Below are 15,373 nucleotides of genomic sequence, written 5' to 3'. Positions count from 1 at the left end.
CTCTGGGGTCCTTTACCTCCATTGCCTTAGCACGCCACATCACACCCTTTAGGTCCTTTCATGAGTTCAAGATGGGACAGAAACAAGTGTGCTACTCTGTGTAAATGGCATAACTGTGTCACCAGACCTCAGTTCTGCAATGGGAAATAAGCATCAAGCATAGTAAAATTATTTTGTTATGCTTCCTCATATGTTGTCTTAAATGGTGTTTTATCAGTCACGTTGCTCCGAACCCACCCATTAAAAATATATACAAAATGAATATATTCAAATCCTACAACTTAAGCATATGGTGTCTCTTTAAGCTTTATTGCACTTGCAATCATGTAATGCTTCTTTTCTAATTGCCACCCCCACCCCCATGACTGAAAAGACAGCAATTTTTGGCTTTCTGGTACCTAAGCCAAAATAGGTTCTCATGAAGCCTCATAAATGCATTTCCTAGAAAGCATTTTCATTTCAGTAAGAAAACATTTTAAAAATATAGCTTGGTCTTGTTCCTTTCTTGAACTTTATTGGTCAGATGTATGTCTTTTATTGCATAAAAACAATGCAAAATGGCATTTTTCTTCTAAGCTCACCCTTCAGTTGCTCCAACACTAGCTGGGAACCCTTATTTTTTCAGCTGTAGTTGACTCACCACATGAAGATCTCCTCAGAGTACTTGTGAAGTGCTGAGTATGTGCAGTTGAATTAAGCCTTGTCTCCATCATCAGGTGGATTTGTTACATGTAGTTGAGTCTCAGGAGTGTGAAAGTTTCATTGCTGAACAAGAGGATATGATGGGGGAAATGAAAGGCTTGAATAAATAAATAGGGGGAGTGCACAGTAGCTGTCACTCAACAGGCCAGAGGAAAGGTTTCTTTCTGCATATTGTGTGACATGCACAAAGATCAGAACCATTTGGTGTTACAATGCTACAACTCAGAATTTGTAATCGAATTTGGTAATAGTATATAGTTTGCATGAATATGCTCTGAAATGCTGTCAGTCACCTTTATATCTTATTTTCCATTTAAGATTCACAAAATAGATTTCTTTACCAACTTTCACTTTTTAATGTTAGTGAAAACAAAATACAAAGTCTGCTATGAGATTATTTTAGAAAATGAAAAATCAAAGGAAAGTAGTACCCCTTGAAACTGATTTTCCATATTATCTGTAAAGTTCTGCGGAGCATACACATGGGAGTAGGCTCAGCCTAAATCTGATAGCATGGATCAGTGGTTCTCAAACTGTGGGTCGGGACCCACCTGGTGGGTCGCGATCCGATTTCTGGTGGGTTGTGAGAAGCTGGCGGCAGCCATCTTGGAAGATGGCAAAAGACCTAGGCGGCACCATTTTGGAAATGGGCAAAGCCTGGGCGTTGCCATTTTAAGCTTCCTGGCATTGAGACGTAACTAAGAGCAATGTGCAAAGAAAGCACATGTGCAAAGAAAGCAGCGTGCTGCTTTTCCCCAGAAAGCGTGCTGCTACCTTCCAGCTGGACCTCCCTCTGCACTTGCAGGCTTCCCTCAGGGGGGCCAATCGCGGAGTGCAGGCTTGGATTGCAGGCAAGGAAGGACCAGGAGAGACGTGGACAAGCCAGCCAGGTTTCTCCCCACCAACTTTGTCAGCTTGGCTGCCTTGATGGGATGGGCTGCCTCAGGGTTGCAAGACAGAGCATCGCTGCCGCCGCCACCACCCCACTGCCGTTCTCGTCCTCTGCATCACGACCTCTCTCCCTCTCTGAAATTGCCTGGAAGCCACAATCCTTTCCTGCCCTGGCTAGCACGTCCTCTCTTTATATCTTTGCTGGGGTGAGGGGGGATCCTTGTTTAAATTAAACCTATACTTAACCCAGGTTAAACCTAATCTAAGTTAGAACATAACCTAAACAGGTCAGTAAATTGGGACACAGGATCTAGAGAGCAATAAATAATTAAACAAACCCAAATAAAAACTAGCTTGAGGTTACAAAAACAGTCCAGCCTAAGAGAACAGAACTAGGAGGGAAAGGACCTAGGAAGGGCCAATTCCCAACCCATTAAGAGCCCCATTAGGCTAATCCAAGCAGTCCATTCAGGAGCCTGCAGAGTAGGTCACGCCCATCAGCAGCCATTTGCCTTCCTGAGCTTTTGTAAACTCACCTGGGAAGGCCAGCCCCCTTTCAATCAGGAAGGAAGGAGGGGGGAGGAGCCAGCCAGGAGTATAAAGCTAGGCGGGCCATTGCATGAGGCTCTCTGCAGACGCGTGTGGCCTCTGGGAACCAAGTGCCTCGGGAACTAAGTGCCAGGTAAGGCACAAGAGTTCAGCAGCAGGGCGAGGAGGCTAGGGCCCCAGACACTGCCCTTCCTCTTCCCTAGAGAAAAGGGCTGCTATCCAGTGTACGGTTTTTAAAAGGACCCCTAAATAAAACAACAACAACAAAAAGCTATGCAGTTAGACAGCCAGCAGCAGGGTGGGGGCTATCCAGTGTTCTGCATCGAGTGCCACATGTATGATGATATGCCTCTGGGGCATAAGTCATGGGTGTGTCCTCGATGCAAGGAGCTCCAGGCTCTCAGGGAACGCGTCCGCTCCCTCGAAGCCTTGGTGGCTGACCTGGAGAAGCGCAGGCAGCCAGAGGAGGACCGTGGGGAGACTTCTGGGGACGATCAGGCTTCATCCCAACCTCAGGCGTGCAGCTCCTCGGCTGCCCGGGTGGGAAGTCTCGGGACTGGAGGACGTCATCCTGGAGAGGAGGGAAACAATCCCCTAGGGGGGACCCCTTCTCCAGGGGATGGGCCCGTATCTGAACGCACTCGGGATACTCCTCGGCGGGAGGGGGGTCGGGGGCTTCATGTAGTGGGGGATTCGATGATTAGAAACATAGAGAGGGGGGTTTGCGACGGATGTGAGGACCGCATGGTGACTTGCCTGCCTGGTGCAAAGGTTGCGGACATCACTTTTCGTCTAGACAGGCTAGTAGACAGTGCTGGGGGAGAGGTAGCGGCTGTGGTGCATGTCGGCACCAACGATGTGGGCAAGTGTAGCTGGGAGGTCCTGGAGGCCAAATTTAGGCTTTTAGGCAGGAAGCTGAAAGCCAGGACCTCAAAGGTAGCGTTCTCTGAAGTGCTACCTGTTCCACGCGCAGGGCCAGCTAGGCAGGCGGAGATCAGGGGTCTCAATGCGTGGATGAGACGGTGGTGTAGGGAGGAGGGGTTTAGATTCGTTAGGCACTGGGGAACGTTTTGGGACAAGCGGGGCCTGTACAAGATGGACGGGCTCCACTTGAACCAGAATGGAACCAGACTGCTGGCGCATAACATTAAAAAGGTGGCAGAGCAGCTTTTAAACTGATCCCTGGGGGAAGGCCGACAGGAGCCGAGGGGCATCCGGTTCGGGACTCCTCATCCCTATGGGATGAGGATGGGGAGGTTAGAGAACAACAAGACAAAGGCAGGGTAGGAGAAGAAATTGGGAAAGGTAGGGTGATGGGATGTGATAGACGGTTTGGCACAATGAGAGGATGCGGGGACAAAGGAGCGAATAAGCAGCCCATCCTGGGGCATTCCGTGTATAAATGCTTTTATGCGAATGCCCGAAGTCTACGAGCAAAGGTGGGAGAACTGGAATGTCTGGTGACAAGGGAAAATATTGACATAGTGGGCATAACGGAAACCTGATGGAATGCGGAGAATCAGTGGGATACCGCAATCCCGGGCTATAAACTCTACAGGAGGGACAGGCAGGGGCGTGTTGGAGGTGGGGTGGCCCTTTATGTTAAGGAAGGGATAGAATCCAGCAAAGTAGAGATTGAAGGTGGGTCCGACTCCACCGCAGAATCTCTGTGGGTTAAATTACCAGGCTTGTTCAGCGATGTAATACTGGGGGCGTGCTATCGTCCTCCAGACCAGAAATCAGAAGGGGACCTTGAAATGAGGAAACAGATCAGGGAGGTGACAAGGAGGGACAGGGTTGTAATCATGGGGGACTTCAATTATCCTCATATTGACTGTGTCAATTTGTGTTCTGGACACGATAAGGAAACCGGATTTCTTGACGTGCTAAATGACTGTGGCTTAGATCAGCTAGTCACGGAGCCCACCAGAGGACTCTGGATTTAATTTTGTGCGGTACGCAGGACCTGGTTAGAGATGTAAACGTTACTGAGCCATTGGGGAACAGTGATCATGCTGCGATCCGTTTTGACGTGCACGTTGGGGGAAGAATACCAGGCAAATCTCTAACAAAAACCCTTGACTTCCGACGGGCGGACTTCCCTCAAATGAGGAGGCTGGTTAGAAGGAGGTTGAAAGGGAGGGTAAAAAGAGTCCAGTCTCTCCAGAGTGCATGGAGGCTGCTTAAAACAACAGTAATAGAGGCCCAGCAGAGGTGTATACCGCAAAGAAAGAAGGGTTCCACTAAATCCAGGAGGGTGCCCGCATGGCTAACCAGCCAAGTTAGAGAGGCTGTGAAGGGCAAGGAAGCTTCCTTCCGTAAATGGAAGTCTTGCCCTAATGAGGAGAATAAAAAGGAACATAAACTGTGGCAAAAGAAATGTAAGAAGGTGATAGGGGAGGCCAAGCGAGACTGTGAGGAACGCATGGCCAGCAACATTAAGGGGAATAATAAAAGCTTCTTCAAATATGTTAGAAGCAGGAAACCCGCCAGAGAAGCGGTTGGCCCTCTGGATGGTGAGGGAGGGAAAGGGGAGATAAAAGGAGACTTAGAGATGGCAGAGAAATTAAATGAGTTCTTTGCATCTGTCTTCACGGCAGAAGACCTCGGGCAGATACCGCTGCCCGAACAGCCCCTCCTAACCGAGGAGTTAAGTCAGATAGAGGTTAAAAGAGAAGATGTTTCAGACCTCATTGATAAATTAAAGATCAATAAGTCACCGGGCCCTGATGGCATACACCCAAGGGTTATTAAGGAATTGAAGAATGAAGTTGCAGATCTCTTGACTAAGGTATGCAACTTGTCCCTCAAAACGGCCACGGTGCCAGAAGATTGGAGGATAGCAAATGTCACGCCTATTTTTAAAAAGGGAAAGAGGGGGGACCCGGGAAACTATAGGCCGGTCAGCCTAACATCCATACCGGGTAAGATGGTGGAATGCCTCATCAAAGATAGGATCTCAAAACACATAGACGAACAGGCCTTGCTGAGGGAGAGTCAGCATGGCTTCTGTAAGGGTAAGTCTTGCCTCACAAACCTTATAGAATTCTTTGAAAAGGTCAACAGGCATGTGGATGCGGGAGAACCCGTGGACATTATATATCTGGACTTTCAGAAGGCGTTTGACACGGTCCCTCACCAAAGGCTACTGAAAAAACTCCACAGTCAGGGAATTAGAGGACAGGTCCTCTCGTGGATTGAGAACTGGTTGGAGGCCAGGAAGCAGAGAGTGGGTGTCAATGGGCAATTTTCACAATGGAGAGAGGTGAAAAGCGGTGTGCCCCAAGGATCTGTCCTGGGACCGGTGCTTTTCAACCTCTTCATAAATGACCTGGAGACAGGGTTGAGCAGTGAAGTGGCTAAGTTTGCAGACGACACCAAACTTTTCCGAGTGGTAAAGACCAGAAGTGATTGTGAGGAGCTCCAGAAGGATCTCTCCAGACTGGCAGAATGGGCAGCAAAATGGCAGATGCGCTTCAATGTCAGTAAGTGTAAAGTCATGCACATTGGGGCAAAAAATCAAAACTTTAGATATAGGCTGATGGGTTCTGAGCTGTCTGTGACAGATCAGGAGAGAGATCTTGGGGTGGTGGTGGACAGGTCGATGAAAGTGTCGACCCAATGTGCGGTGGCAGTGAAGAAGGCCAATTCTATGCTTGGGATCATTAGGAAGGGTATTGAGAACAAAACGGCTAGTATTATAATGCCGTTGTACAAATCGATGGTAAGGCCACACCTGGAGTATTGTGTCCAGTTCTGGTCGCCGCATCTCAAAAAAGACATAGTGGAAATGGAAAAGGTGCAAAAGAGAGCGACTAAGATGATTACGGGGCTGGGGCACCTTCCTTATGAGGAAAGGCTACGGCGTTTGGGCCTCTTCAGCCTAGAAAAGAGACGCTTGAGGGGGGACATGATTGAGACATACAAAATTATGCAGGGGATGGACAGAGTGGATAGGGAGATGCTCTTTACACTCTCACATAATACCAGAACCAGGGGACATCCACTAAAATTGAGTGTTGGGCGGGTTAGGACAGACAAAAGAAAATATTTCTTTACTCAGCGCGTGGTCGGTCTGTGGAACTCCTTGCCACAGGATGTGGTGCTGGCGTCTAGCCTAGACGCCTTTAAAAGGGGATTGGACGAGTTTCTGGAGGAAAAATCCATTATGGGGTACAAGCCATAATGAGTATGCGCAACCTCCTGATTTTAGAAATGGGTTAAGTCAGAATGCCAGATGTAGGGGAGGGCACCAGGATGAGGTCTCTTGTTATCTGGTGTGCTCCCTGGGGCATTTGGTGGGCCGCTGTGAGATACAGGAAGCTGGACTAGATGGGCCTATGGCCTGATCCAGTGGGGCTGTTCTTATGTTCTTATGATCCCTGGTTGCCTGGCTGCCAAGAGAGCAGCCAGGAGTGGGGGAGGGGGGTCAAACCTGGCATGGGGGGGAGAAGCACCCAGGGAGAGTGCTGCTTCCCCAGCCGCTTCTCAGATGTGCACCCTTCCCCACTTCTTACTTCTCTCTTAGGCTGCAATTCTGTCTACTCTTACCTGGTAGTAAGCTCCATTGCCAATAATGGAAGTCAATTCTGAGTAGACATGCTTAGGCTTGGGGGAGGGGAAGCATCCCTGCTTATCTTCCTTCTGAGGGGGATGCTACTGTTTTTATTTCCTTTATTTTCAAAAGTTCAAGCTACTTCTTGTATTGAGGTGCATGAGTAGGGTGCACTTGTTTCTGGCTAGTGCTGAGCATGGATGGTATCAATAGCCACATGAATGTTTGTTAGTTTCAAGCGCAATACAAGAAGTAGCTTGAGACTTTGTAAATAAAGACAGAAATAAAAACACTAATAAATAAATACACAAATATTTTGTTCCAGACCTAGCGAGGGCAAGGAGAATTGGAAGGAGCTTCTGAGCTGGAATACTGTCTCTTGTCATTTACAGTTTGAGTTTCTAGGCAAGAACTTCCTGCTTGATGACATCACTTCTGACTCTGACACCACAGTGGTGTCACTTCCTGTTTGATGATGTCATTTCTGGTGATGACATCACTTCCAGGTTGCTGACATCACTTCCAGTGGGCCCCAGGCAGATTGTCATTCTCAGAAGTGGGTCCCGGGCTAAAAAGGGTGAGAGCCACTGGATTATTATTAAGATTATTTCTTAACAGTTGGCATCACCAAAGCATTACAAATTTGAACACACCAAAAATACTGTTATTACAGTTATTCATTTGATGCAGACATAACTGAAAGGGAAAGGATTTGGGTATAACTTTAAATTAAGAGAAACAATGTCCATGTGAAATACAACTCAGGTCCAAATCTTAACCAACTTTCCAGCACTGGCATAGGTGTGCCAATGGGACATGTGCTGCATCCTGCAGCTGGGTGACAGTCATGGAGCCCTCCACAAAGTAAGGAGCTGTTTGTTCCCTTACCTCGGAGCCGCATGGCCCTTACCTTGGTGCTGGAAAGTTGGTTAGGACTGCGCTCTCAGTAATTTGGCAAGTTTTGTACTCTATCAAACTGGAGTTTGGCACATTTAAATGGATAGCTAGTCGTTTCGAGCAGGTTAGATATTAGAAACAATGGCCAAAAGGGCTCTGGTTCATGTTACATTTTCCAAGTCCATGTGGGAAACTGTGCAAGAGGAAGCCCTTTCACCTTTCCAGGTGGCTTAGAATAGCTTTGTGAGAGCAGCCTGTAGTTTTCTGTCAGCAGACAGCATTTTCAAGGGCTTATCCTGTGGATTCCACATCCTCAGTGGGCCCTTTGAATTGTTCCCTTGGTCTTTCCATGATCTTGGGGAATTTGAAAAGAAAAGGACCCCAGGCACGTGGCAGCGTATTATGGAACCCAGGGTTCCTTGACCTTTGACTCCACCTCCTCCATTCCTCTGTGGTGGAATTTGGGATCAAGGCAAACCTCATGTGTAAATAGATGCTGAAAAGCCGGGATTTGTTTTAAACAGTCTGGTGAGAAAGCAACAGTGCTGCCTCACAACACAGGTGGTTTTTTCAATCAGTTCTGCTTCTGGTTTAATATCAAGTGTGTTGGACAGCCCAGATTGGCAAAAGCCTGGTTGGAAAAAGAACCATTCAAAGTAGCAGTAAAATGAAAACTGAGCGAAAGGGGCTGATGTTGGCGGGCTGGGACCAGAGGGTCAGGGAAGGCGGGAAACCCTGCACTGTGCCGCTGCGTCTGTCTTGATTGTTTCTTTTTTCCTGCAGTTCAGTCACTTTGCTGTTTGGGGAAGCATGCTGCTCTGGCTGGTGTTTTTTGGAGCCTACTCTGCCATCTGGCCCATCATCCCTATCGCGCCAGACATGCTTGGTCAGGTCAGTCCTTTTGTCCACAGTGGCAAAGATCAAAGAAAGCAGACTTTCTAGCAAAAGTATTTTGGGCCACTCCTTAAAGCTATGCATTTACGTTGATTGTTAGGTTGCTGCTGCTGCTGTTTTGAAAACGAACAGTCTGCCATGAAGTTACCTTCACTTCCTTAAAACCTCTTTGAAGGGTAAAGGCACTTTAAAAAAAATTCCACTGATTACATGACATCTAAAATTTGAGACCTTAGTTCAAATCAAGAGCAGTCTAGTCGTTTTATCCACTTGAGGTGAAAAGGATGCAGTTATCACCAACTTCCTGCATGCCAAGTAGTCTTCACTATAAGCTGTACAAATCAAAATATAATTATGCTGCAAAGATAGTCCAAATACGTTAGTAAAGCGGAATACAATCAGTGCCACCCTCCGTTTGCATCACTTTCAAATGCTTATTGCCCCCAAGGAAGGTTTCTGGCAAATAATCCTGGGGCTGGTGTTTTTGTTTTTAAGAAAAAGTTGCCACAATGCAGAGAGGTTGCAGCAATCAATCGTTTACTTGCAAATTATCTGTACCATGTGTACTGCTGATGGTGGAGGAAGCACTGAGGAGGAGAATATTGTGTAGAAAGGTGGAAATAGATGCATAACTTCATGGTCAGCTTCAGGCCCCCACTTTCTCTGGGTTGTAGGCAGTGCATTTGTGATCTGGATGTGGCCATATATTCATGCTGTCCATATGTGATTTCATAGTTGGTGGTTTCTTTTACAGAATATCATTTGCAAACTAAATGTTTTCTAAAGCCATATTGTGTGTCTTTTCTGATTAAGTACCCAGCTTTTCTAGTATTCTTTTTCTCTGACTTGTGGAAAAGAAAAGATTATATACCTGTGAAATAAATTACTAGGCCACCATAAACCAGGAGGGAGCTGTGTATGTCACTACTGCTTACCCATAGAATGTTAGTGAGGTTTTGGATGTGTTCCTTCAACATCTATCGAATTCCAGGTGGTGAAATTCTCCCCTCCAGTGTCATGATTTCAGCCCTTGGAGAATAAGGAAAAATAATGAGCTTGTCAAAACCACTCAAGAGTCCAATGGGAATGTGAAAAATAGGAGACTCCTAGGGAAAAAATGAAGGTTTAATAAATGTAAGTTAAAATACTACAGGGAGCAAACTCATAGTAAATGCTTGAAAAATGTATCAGTCTAGCAAGTTATGATGGGGGCAACTTTTATGTTGAGAGAAATGCAATGTAAGTATTATTTGTTCACAATCAAAGGTCATTGTAATGTAAGAACATATCCACAGCAGACGATAAGTTCTTATACTGTTTTGTTAATAAAAAAAGAACAAGTTGCAGCTAATTCTAACAACAATTAGAAATATATCCAGTTATATTCAGATTACATGATCCCAGTGACAATGATGAGATCAAATTTTGCTAGATAAATTTCACCTTTCATTTCTGGGCCACAGAGAAACAGGACAGATTGCAACATCTCATGATCTGTTAACAGAGATCAGATCATCTCATCTACACATTCTAGTAAAAATACTAGCAAGGCACAATGTAAAACATAATTGGCCACAACTTCTATGGACTTCTGTTCGCAGTGCATCATTGTTCACTAATGCAGTCATTGGGCTTACCCTGATCTGTGGGCATACCCAGCTTCAACATGTGTTGAGGGCATAGAGAGAACCCAGGGAGAAGAGAAAAGCGCAAAGCGCAGTTCTAATAACTCTCTAAACATAATAATTTCCACAAGAAGTCACCCTTGCTTATTAGAAAAGAAAAACAAAGTATCCTGGAAGCAAACGAACATGGTGTAAGGTTAAGTAGTTCATACAGTACCTTTATTTGATGAACAAAAGAAAGTCCATCAACATTCTGTATCCAATCTGGTCTTTGTCTAATAAATATTTCATTGATAGAAGGTAGGGGACAATAGGGCTTATAGGAGTTTGCCATAGACAGCTTCCTAGAGTGAGGGAGGATAATGACAGGTGGCAGGATGGATCTGTGATTGACAGAGAGAGACAAAGCTAAATTCCTTGGATAATAGCCCATGGCATCCTCAGCATGCTGTACAGTGCCATTTGCATCAACAGCTCTAATTTGAATTTCCACAAATGAGGCTGAAATTTGTTTAGCAGTTTCAAGCAGAGCTATGAAATATATTTTGCAGCCCAGAACAGTAAGCTCATAATGTCCTTGCTCAGCATTTAAAACTTACTCGAGTTAGGACTAAAACAATATTCTGGATGAATGGCAGATTTTTTTGAACTTACTCCATGTAGGACTTTGCTGAGTAATTGCCAGTGTCAATTTTCAGATCAAACATAACAATTTTGGTGAGTCGAAATGTCCAAAACGTATTTTGCTCGAATATTTCTTTTTTCCTGTTCAGTGCTGAAATTTTCCTTGGCTACTTTGGTGCCATTTTCTCACTGACTGTTGCCTTTTTCTTAGATCATTCACATGAGTGAATCCCATGCCAATCAGGGATTACCTAGAAAACAAAATATCACATTTGTGAGATTAGATTTGTCTGCGTAATGACATCACTGAGGGCAAATGATGGCAATTTGAGAGTATAAGATCAGTCACCTGGGGATCTCAGCCAATTAGGAATCACACAGTGAAATGCTAAAACAATCTTTCAGATTAATGTATGTGATGTCACCAAGTACAGGCGAATCAAATGAGAATAAGAAATAGACAAACACTTCTCAAAATGTGTCAAAAAGTTTTCAATAAGGGACACACTTCTTGACAATATCAAAAATGTTAGGGAAAACCTGTGAGGAATTTGAAGTCCTCTCTAATTTTATTGTATCTGTAGGGGAAAAAAATCAGTCACAGTTGTGGCTGAAGTGCAACATGCAGGTCTTGCGGTAAAGAATACAGGGTTAAATAGCATTGGATTTCTGTGTGACTACTTTCTACAAAATGTTTTTTACTTAAAGCATGTTATTTTTTACTGATTGGCTTTCTCCAAAACATGATGTATTGAGATATGGCATTAAAGCCTCACTGGGGCTAAGACAATACTGTAGATTATTTTCATACAGCCGTACCCTGTGCATGATTGAGTGAGGCCATTAATGTAGCCCAATACTTGTAGTCCTGTGTCCCTAGATCAGTAATCAGTTACCAAACAGTTAAAGGGAACATTCATCATCTAAGTGAAAACAAAAGAGAATATTTGAGAGAAAGGGAGTCAGTCCAAACATACACAACACTTTAGACATCAGATTATTTTCAAGAGCATCACTCAGTCATAGAAACATTAGGATTTGTCTCCCAGGACTGTATATTGTCAGTGGGACAGAGGTGTAAAATATAAGAAAGCCCATAAAAATTAGATGGAAGAGGCCGTTTGAATAAAACCTGTACCAACTTTCAGGAAAGTCACTGTGAAATCCATTGTTGATAGAGAGCGCCAACACCACTGGAGCCATGCTAGTTAAGAACAAAAATTGCTTCACTTCCTCTCAAATAGAACATTTGCTGAATTGTGTATACATAATGTTGTTCAAAGAGAACAGGTCGAAAACTATATTGGAAATGCAAACCCTTAAGTGCACTTAAAGGAGCAGACCGAACAAAAGAACAAGTAAAGCCATCCCCCCATATCCACAGATCTGGTATCCGCTGTTTCACTTATCCACAGATCTCTGCGGCAGTCCCCACACCCATAACTTCCATTTTTCTTTACTAGCAGAGCAAACACACATTTTCTTGCTTAACTGAGGAATGCAGCCTGCACACAAGAGGGAGACAACCAGGAGCTGTCCTGCTTCCTGTTAATATTCGGTTAGTCTCCTCCCTCTAACATGCAGGCTCCCTGCCTGCAAGTTCTGTTCCTCAGTTAAGCAAGAAAATGTGTGCTTCCGTAGCTAGTAAAGAAAAGTGGAGGTAATGGGTTTGGGGCAGACAGGGGACGTGGAATATTGTAATTTATATAGGGTCCCTGGTATCTGTGATTTCTGAATCCGTGGGGGGGGGGGAGAAAGGGGCACCTATATAACTGTGTAATTTTCACTCAGTTATTTTAGAATAGTGAAAACAGGCCTGAATGTAAATGACCACCTACTTAGTGAACGGAATAGAACTGGCTAGAGCCTGACTACAAGGCTCTACAAGCCTGACTACAAATGTGTACAAGGGTTACAAGTCTTCATTTTCTGGTCTTTAAGAGATTTTCCAGCTGAGGTCAAAAAATAACCTACATTGTACCTTCCCCTCCTGTGTCAATAAAGTGACAGTGTTTGTTGCTTCACAGGAAGCATCTGGCATGAGCCATAGTTACGAATAGATTGGACCCCTTTGGTCAGGGGCAGCCCAAAGGCAACTGTTGCAGCTTGCATCAAGTGGCGAGCTGTGGGGAGTGGCAAAAAGACTGAAGTGCTTTTCACATTGGTTCTGCTGTTGCCTCTCTGTAGGCCACCATGAACAGAGCCATTTTGGTCTGTTTCCTGTTCACTAAAAAGGAGTAGAAAGCGAATCAAAATGCAACAAGCCTGCTCCTACTCCCTGACAATTCTCCTTCTTAATGGCTCATTTAAAGAAAGTAGGAAGTGTGGGATGAGCTCCCACACCCCGCACTTCCTGCTTTGTTTAAAGGGACTGCTGAGTCAGAGAAAAGTAAGGCAATAGAAGGCAGACTTGCTGTCTTCCTCCCAGTTTGTGGGGTGGTGTGGGGAATCTAGCAGCATCAGATCATGAATCACATTCCGTCGCCCGTAGCCTTGGTCATTTTAAGTTCCCTTTCTCATTACTAGTGTCTCATGTTTTGTAATATACTAACTTTTGATGTTCCTGAACCTCCAAGTCGATTTGCCCTGTGCAGAAAACCCATTGTGTTCTTTGTAATTTAAAAAAGTGTTTCCTTTACGAAGGTACTTTTAAAAAAGTTTCATATATTCGACTGTGGTTAACCAGCAGTATGCCGTATTTATTGGCTCCGCTGGATTCTTTCTGCTGAGCAACATGTTGCATAGTCTGGTCTGAGAAAAGATTGCTTTGACTCACCCATTCTTTAGATCACAGAACACTCACATCTTCCATTATTAAGCCAGTCCAAATCTGACCACCACTTTCTAACCATTTTTATCCAATTATATACCCAGGTTTCCTGACAAAGGAAATTCCCAAACAGGCAATTATCTTTCCTTAAAAAGCTATTTCTGGAATTGGTCTGAATTACTTTGGAAATGCTGCCTGAACCCAAGTACTCACTTGAGAGTGGCATTTAGACTCACAGTTGTTTTTCAGACTGTATATGCCTTTTTTCAGGAGCACATGCATTTCTCACAATAGTTTTGCATTGCAAAAGATGATTATTCCAGACAATTAAATAGCCTGTGTATTAGTTATGCATGACAGAAGCACAAGTCTCTTTGCTATGGGGAAGGCAGAGAGGGACTTTTTTAAAACCTGTGTGAATAACATTGCTATAGGTACTGAGAGGTATCTGCTATCAGCTATGAGTTATATTGACCCTTCAGTGTACCTGGCACATTACACAGCATAAAAAGACAGGTCCCTGTTCTGAGGGTTTTACAATTTAGACCAGCAATTTCAATTGGTGTGCTGCAGCAGGTTGTTGTGTCATGAAGTTTGGAGCACAGCATTGAAAATCACTGAAAAACTTTTCCAGGTTCGGTAGCTCTAGGGCCAGCAGACAGAACCAGGGCTTTTTTTGTAATGGAACGCACCGGAACGGCGTTCGGGCACCTTTTTTTCCCCTCCTCTCTGCCCCCACCTTTTCCCCCCCTGCCCCCTTTTTTTCCCTTCTCTACCCCCACCTTTTTTCCCCCTGCCTGCACCACCCTGTTCTGCACTGCTGGCTAGGGAGGGATTCGAACCTCCAACCTGGTGCTCCACAGCCCAGCACTCTCTCCATTAGGCTATAGGAAAGCCTGTTGTTGAAGTGTTCAGAACTAATATATAAGGTCTTCAGCCCAGCTGGTGGCTATCAGTGCCTCAAGTATTAGTTCCAAACACTTTGAAACTAAGACCTCTGGTGGCTCAGTGGTTAAATTATAGGTTTTTGGAGCCAGAGGCTTGGGGTTCAAATCCCACTGAGGAATAACTTTTTTTTTTTTTAAGGTAGGAAGGTGCTCCATGGCTGCAAAATATAAAGGTTGGTTGCTAGTTGCCAAAAGGGGGGCCAGTTGAGGCTGCAAAACTCCTCAAAGTTCAGTCCCAGGCAGGCTCTTTTTTTAACTTTTTTTTTTTTTTAAGTTCCAGTTAGGACTTAACCCACAGTTAAGCTCCTGGAGTGAGCCCCCTGCTGGGACTTAACCCACAGCCTCCAGCACTGGCAGATGGGAAAATATGCACTGGCCTTTCTAGGCAAGCAACAGAGTCTGGGAGGGCATGGGGTTGGTGTGGGGAGGGCGGGAGGGAGTTATTTTGGGCAGGGTTATGGCGGGCAGTGGGCGGGCCCATGGACAGATGGTGGGGAAGCAGGAGTTGGGACTGGGACCTGGCAGTTATCCCAGATCCTGACCCTGTTCCCAGGCAGCCCAGGCCAGCTTCGGGCTGCTCAGATCTGTGCCATCTCTTCCAAGGGGTAAGGAGAAGCAATTCCCCATGCCCCGGGCTGAGTCGCTTGCAGTCTGAAACTTACATTGGATATGGGGCAGGCATGCGGCCTCCCCGTTCCAACACGAGTTGTGCTGCCCATGACGTTGTTAGGCCTGCATTAAAATTTGGAATTCTTCATATTTGTTTACTGAAATTTACTGTCACTGCTTGAAGTACATAGGTGAAAACTGTGTTACTATGCCTGCCTTCACAAACTGAAGTAAAATATTGAAGTTCCACAAATAAACTCACGCTGTAAGATGCAACTTGAAGAGTGAGTGGACTGATTTCCTGTTGATC

At 45.0% G+C, this 15,373-nt stretch overlaps 1 protein-coding gene across 5 annotated transcripts in view; it reads left to right on the top strand.

Annotated features, from left to right (window-relative positions):
• The window catches only part of ATP8A2 (ATPase phospholipid transporting 8A2), a 353,936-nt gene that overhangs the window by 241,888 nt on the left and 96,675 nt on the right, over positions 1 to 15,373 (top strand). For all 5 annotated transcript variants that reach the window (XM_066618841.1, XM_066618843.1, XM_066618845.1 and 2 more), the window contains one exon: positions 8,378 to 8,485. In XM_066618841.1, coding sequence (XP_066474938.1) covers positions 8,378 to 8,485 — 108 coding nt within the window. The remainder of the gene's footprint in view (positions 1 to 8,377; positions 8,486 to 15,373) is intronic.

The sequence above is a fragment of the Tiliqua scincoides genome, chromosome 3 (assembly GCF_035046505.1).
Source record: "Tiliqua scincoides isolate rTilSci1 chromosome 3, rTilSci1.hap2, whole genome shotgun sequence".
NCBI classification, from domain to species: Eukaryota; Metazoa; Chordata; class Lepidosauria; order Squamata; family Scincidae; genus Tiliqua; species Tiliqua scincoides.
This window is presented reverse-complemented; position numbering and strand designations above follow the sequence as displayed.